At 31.6% G+C, this 6,438-nt stretch overlaps 2 protein-coding genes across 3 annotated transcripts; both read right to left on the bottom strand.

Moving 5' to 3' along the window:
* Positions 1 to 424: 424 nt before the first annotated feature.
* LOC104763180 (dirigent protein 11-like) lies at positions 425 to 1,299 on the bottom strand. The gene has a single exon (XM_087499020.1). It carries the CDS (start codon positions 1,065 to 1,067, stop codon positions 495 to 497), a length of 573 nt encoding a protein of 190 aa, XP_087355146.1. The 5' UTR covers positions 1,068 to 1,299; the 3' UTR covers positions 425 to 494.
* On the bottom strand, positions 1,271 to 3,650 carry LOC104760700 (putative hexosyltransferase MUCI70). Of its 2 annotated transcripts, XM_087499018.1 has the most exons (6): positions 3,129 to 3,650; positions 2,820 to 3,028; positions 2,524 to 2,700; positions 2,288 to 2,443; positions 1,724 to 2,000; positions 1,271 to 1,635 (listed from the first exon to the last, which is right to left on the bottom strand). In XM_087499018.1, the coding sequence occupies exons 1-6, from the start codon at positions 3,472 to 3,474 to the stop codon at positions 1,406 to 1,408; spliced, it is 1,395 nt and encodes a 464-aa protein (XP_087355144.1). In that variant the 5' UTR covers positions 3,475 to 3,650; the 3' UTR covers positions 1,271 to 1,405. The 2 variants fall into 2 exon arrangements, with proteins under 2 accessions (XP_087355144.1, XP_087355145.1); XM_087499019.1 differs by lacking the exon at positions 3,129 to 3,650 and having other exon boundaries at positions 2,809 to 2,944.
* Positions 3,651 to 6,438: the final 2,788 nt, after the last annotated feature.

The following is a 6,438-nucleotide window of genomic DNA, read 5'->3' as shown; positions in this document are numbered from 1 at the left end:
TAATTTTTTCTCAATTCAATTTTGACGGTCCTAACAGTTTTCTCGGCATCCTCTTTTTTTTTTTAACTATTTCTTTTAGTTTATGTAAACTTCGAACTCAAGTACAATAAGATTATGAGCGAACAATAACTGACCATGTCAAATCCTGAAGACCGTGACAGCTACTTATACATACACTTGACAGGTTGGGAAAGCTTGGGCTCGTTATTCTTACGTGATGATCTCTTTATCTTTACCTCAAACATTGAACAACTCCTTATGGTGATGTCATTGATGAGACTATGCATAGTTGGCAAGACTAATACCCTTGATGCTTCTTCTTGAATGGCCATAATATTTAGTCGTTGAATACGATTTGCTAGCTGAAGTTATTCGCAATTATTCGCAAAAAGAAACCAAAAATGATTATTGCTAATTAGAGTTCTTTGAACATATGTAGTGAATCTGTAAAATAACTTTATTTATACACAGATATTGTAATAGAAAATTGTCCATCATTGTGGATCGAGGTGAGAAGTATGTGGAAATCTAAGCAGAAGCTTAACACGATAAGTGGTTACAGCTTCTTCCTCATGATCATCAACCTCAGCAAACATGGCGATTCCGCGAGCAAACGCAAAAGCTCCTGTCCCTCCTACTACCTCCATAACCTCTTCCAATTTATGTGTCATTTCTCTGCTCCTAATGCTAACACTCCCCGTGTACTCGGGCGTCTCCAACGTCAAATATATCACGTTAAAATCCGAGTTAGCAAAGTCTTCATGCGGGATTATGAATCCCTCGGCTTTGCCTACTATCCGAGAATTGTTTTCTGGTCCTTCCGTGAGTGTACGTCGGAAAATCAATGCTCCTCCTCCTCCTCCTCGTCCGCGGGGACGGGCTATGCGTTGACTGAACCGACGAGAGGAATAGGTGGAGGATGGTATGTGTGTTTGCTGAACGTAGAGGGAGAAGGAGAAGAGTGATCCCGGCGGGTCGTAATCAGGAACAGGTGAGAGTAAAGCGAGTAGAAGGACGACGAGAATAGAAGTGGCGACTGCGGTGAGGAAGATGACTCTAGTTAGCATGATCGGAGAAGAAGAGGAGAGACCAGAGGAGTTTCTAACTGTTCTTTCTAACAAACCTCTTTGGTTATAAAGTTAGACACGTGATTTTGGTATAACTACTACTTCCACAACATAACTAAACCACTGCTTTCTTTTTATCCTCAAGCTTGCTGTCTTTTATTCTCAGTTGGGTTGTTCTGTATAAAAATATTGTAAACACTCGATTATAATCAAAGCTGTTTCGTTCCATTTCGGTTAACAATGTGTCAGTTTGGTTTTCATGTCAATACGCTAAATACAAAAAAAGGATACTAAATTAACAAATGAATTGGAAAGTTAAGGTACATTACACTCATAGACTAACTTAACGGTTTAGCCTTGCGCACATGACCTATGCTATTGACGAGATCTTTACGTGTACACACAGGGAACATGTTGATGTTCTTGAGAACTTTCAATCGCCAAAGAACGTATGGGAAACTTAACTGATCACGCGAAGTGAAGCGGACAACTTCATTGAACCAGAGGCACATGAATAGATTGGTCAATGGGGTGTGTTCCCTCACAATCACTGAGGCTTCAGAGAGAGCTGTGAGAATGTAAAACAACCAAAAGTTACTTCAATCCTCTTAAGTTTAGGAATTTTCCTACAACATAGATGATGAAAAGAAATTTACCCTTTTTCCCATTGAATCTTTTATCTTCGGGTAAATTGTCACTTCGGTATTGATTAATCTGCACTTCAACTTCTTCAGGTTTAGCTTTGTGTTTCTTGACAACAGCTTTTGCCTCGTCATATACGCTGCTCCGAGCTCCATGTTCTGATATTGCCAGCACTGAGTTTGTTCGCCAAAGAAGAGCATCCAATACACCAAGTGGGTCTCTTCTAAACTGGGACTTTGAGTCTACCCAGATCGAGTACTTGGCATCCGGGAAAAGACGATGGGCCAACATCTGAAAACATATAGATTCATTAAAATCTTCATGACAACATTTTATACTATACTCAATTGTGCTCGAGGGCAAAATGGAAACTCAAACATTGTGACTTCAATCATATTTAAACAGTATCAAAAGATGCAAGAAAAAGGATCCCTGAGAGCTAATTCAAATCAAGCAAAGACAAGAATAACATGGAGTACCAGGAACTCATAATCAGCAACAGTTTAAACCCGAGAGAATAATATAGCTACATGCACTACCAAGAATAACATGTGCTCCTGAAGTAGATGCACAAATACCTTTGGGATCTTCCCATTAAGCCTTTGGTCTGTAAAAGGCAGATCCATTACGATCACAATACGCCACTTTCCAATGTGCTCATTCTCATCAATCTTATGACCCTCTCCTTCTTGTGTTGCGAGAGTAACTTCATCCCAAAACGCGACATAGCAAACCTGCATCCACAAACATTTATTCAGAGGACTGAATGCAGCAGACAAAATAGTTCACAACAAAAACTAACACTCATTCAAACCTTTTGACTGGATGCCTTAGACATTCCGATAGGCTCATAAAGGTTATCGCCACCACCAAACGCACACGTCGAGACTACTACCTCACATGTCTTCATAAACCTCTTATCCTTGTCCGAAATCCTAAATCCCCCATTTTCATTGAAAAATCCACAATGCACAGAAATTGTTTCCTTTACCTGATCCAATAATTAAAAAAAAAAAACAATCTACAGATTCAAGATTCATCAAAAAAAACTTCCTAAAAATCACAGGAAAACTCAAGTTCATAAGCCTTGTAGAGTTACCAAATCATAACCTGATAACTATCCTCTCTCTCAGCAAAAGTCTGGTTCCCCGTAAATAAATTAAACCGCGTCTCATTACTACGAACAGCTCTCTCTTCTTCCCTCATAGACAAATCAGTATCCCTCATATACACAACTCTCTTAACCGGAGAGCCTGAATCTTTACGCTCCAATATATCAAGATGTTCAAGCTCCTCAGGTGGCAGAAGCTTCAAACAACCTAACACAAATCCATAAAATCTATCAATACTCATAGTTTTAACCAATCCAATAGCAACTTCAAGAAACTACACAATCAAACCTAAGAGAGTGAAACTTACGTTGTCTAACACCACCTATAACCTTAGTAGTCGGATCCAATCGATTCAAGTTTCCTTCATTTTTCTTGCTTGGACTCTCTTTACCACTCGAATCTGGTGGATGCTTCAGCTCACTAGATTTGATACCAATCCTGGTAGATTCAAATCCAAGCAATCCAACTGCGAGAAGAAACACCAAAACCACCCAGTATCTCACGAAAAGCCTTAGAACGTAACGAGGTAGCTCGTAGCTGGTTCTGTGGCTCAGTTTCTTCCGCTTTCGTCGGGTTCGAGCTCGGATCCGATTCAAATCGTTAGACTCTTCGTCTGAGACTGAGATCGAGACGCTGTTGTTGTTGTTGAACATTGTGCTTTTGAATTGGTTAGGATCGATCGATCTCTCTCTCTCTCGAATTAGGTTTGTGAAATGAAACGATCGATTAGACGAAAAGCTCTAAGGTTTTGTTTGAGCTTGTCGCAGTAGATCTTGGTTTAGAAACATGTTCGGTTTAGAAATTAGAATTTCAATTTCAATTTCGGTTTAACAAGATAAATGTACATGTTTAAACAGTTTTAACCAAATCTTCGTTTCATTATATTTTATCCTTGTTGAAAAAAGTGGTTTTGTGCATGGTAAAATTTTATTCATAACATAATTCCAATTTTATTCTTATCATTTCAATTAATTAGTAAAATTTAAACGATGTGGCAATATTTCTTTTTTTTTTTTACTATAGTTATTTTATTTTCAAAGGATCTTTTTTAAAAAATTATCATATTTATGACTTAGTTTGAAACACACTTCTTTTAAAGAAATTATACCTTTTTGTATCTAATATGACATCAAATAAATTAAAATACCCTAATCATCTAAGACTAAAATAAACAATCACAAACACTTTAAAATGATGTGTCAATTAAACCTTTTTGTGTCTACTATTTCTATGGAATTGACACATCATTTTAGAGTTTTTGTAATTTTTTATTTTAGTTTTAAAAGATTAGGGTTTTTTAATTTATTTGATGTATTGTAATTGTGTGAGCAAATAAAACTTATTAATTTTATTAATCCATATAAATTTAGTTTTACCAACCTTCTAATGCAGAACATTTTCTACACATTTTTTTTTCTTAGAATGACTAATATATCTTCTTCTAAAATTTTAGATCATAACATATGCAAAAAAAAATTATATATTTATTAATTATATGTAATATATGATAATTAAAAAATCATATGGTATAATATCAAGGAGCATATGAAAAATACCCTTTTCTATATTTTTTTGCAAAAATATTCTCTCTTATTATCCATTTTCAATAATACCCTTTTCTATATACAAAATAACTAATTTTAAACTATAAACTTCAAATACTAAATCCTACCCCCTAAATGTAAAATAAAGATTCCAAACCTTAAAAAAAATTCTAAAATTTAATTATGTAAAAGAAGATCAAAATAAATATGACAAAAAATGGATATTTTTGAAAAAGGGATATATACGCAAAGGTATTTCTAACAATTTCTCTAACATCAAATCTTAGTTTTCTAATTTTGATTAGTTAACAGATTTTTAAAATTAATTACTAATTTTCATCTATAATTAATTAAAGAGATAAAGTGAATATCCTTTAATAATAATAATTTAATTATTTTTTAATTAAGATTTAATTTACATTTTTACAGTACTAAAAAATATGTAACATGGTCTTAATTAGTTGGGTTTGGTATTGGACCTTGCTTAAGGTGTAAATATACATTAAAACCTTTATAAATTAATACTTTTTTTTTGGTCAACAAAGTACAATATAAATTAATAAACACTATAAATTATTAAATTTTACTGGTCCCAAATTGGACCAGTGTAGAAAAATAACAAAATTCGTTAAGATAATAAGATAATTTTTTTTGGAAATCTCCATGTAAAATATGATACAAATTATATCATAAATTAATAATTAAGTAAATTTATGCTGATATAATAATGTATGCTTTAAAAATTTTATATTTTCTCATATCATATCTATCAAACAATTGTTATGTTGTATTTTCAAACTATAATGATATACAATACTCTATAACATGTCATAAAATAGCTTTATTTTTTAAGTTTTTAATTTTTAGATATTCATCATTTTATTTTGATAGTTTTATAGGCTATTAAAATATGACAATTTATATTATTATTCATAAATTTGAATTTATGTATGTCATGAGTATAAGTGAATTTGTTTATAGGATTTGCGGTTTATTGTCAATAATATTTTCTAAATATTACCAACTCAATTCTAAAACTATAAAATTTATAACATCCGAAAATCTAGTCTTATTTTCTAAAGTTTTCTCAATTCATTATTTTAAAAAAATTAAAATATTAAAATATATATCTGTAAATTAATAATAATTAATTTACACTACATATAATAAATATTAATTAAATAAATAATTATTAATTTATTCAGGTTTTACTGTATTAAAAAAAAGGCTAACCAAACAAAAATGAATAGAAGAAAATGTACCTAATTCAAAAAACTATTTGGAGAATTAATAGAAATGAAAAAGAACGAACATCAAAGAATTATAATACTTGGTATAATACTTATGGTGCAACTCATATTCAATTCAAAATTTGGGATGTTAACCAATCTAGAGTGATACATTGTTTGTTGCTAAATTAAAGATCATTTGTCGTCTTCTCTTTATTTCTTTAAAACGATTCTTCAGTTCTCATCTCCAGCTCATCATAATCACCTCTTTTTCTATGTCAAGATCCCTCTTCTTTATTTATTCCTAGTTTCTTCTTTAAAATTCACAAACATTCGTTTTGACCTTAATGCCTCAACAAAGAAGAGAGATCTTATACTTCACATAAACCCTTCCAAAAGAAATGATCAGAAAATATATTGAACAACTCCCTATATCTAACCATCCTATAGCCTCAAAAGTATCAAAAGACCTTTGTAGTTACATCAAATAGAAGCAAAATTTACCACAAAAATATAAAGATTATTCATTTTGAGCATGTTATACACGTAGGGTTACTTCAATTTTCTCAGTCTTTCTGTTGAAAATTGATATTATTATTTATAAATTAGAATTTATGTATGTCATGAGTATAAGTGAATTTCTTTATAGCATTTGCAATTTATTGTCAATAATATTTTCTAATTATTACCAATTCAATTTTAAAACTAGAAAATTTATAACATCCCAAAATCTAGTCTTATTTTTCTAAAATTTTCTCAATTCATGATTTTAAATTTAAACAATTAAAATATATATCTGTAAATTATTAATTTACACTACAAATAATAAATATTAATTTATACA

The sequence above is a fragment of the Camelina sativa genome, chromosome 18 (assembly GCF_030686135.1).
Source record: "Camelina sativa cultivar CO46 ecotype springtype chromosome 18, ASM3068613v1".
Lineage (NCBI taxonomy): Eukaryota > Viridiplantae > Streptophyta > Magnoliopsida > Brassicales > Brassicaceae > Camelina > Camelina sativa.
This window is presented reverse-complemented; position numbering and strand designations above follow the sequence as displayed.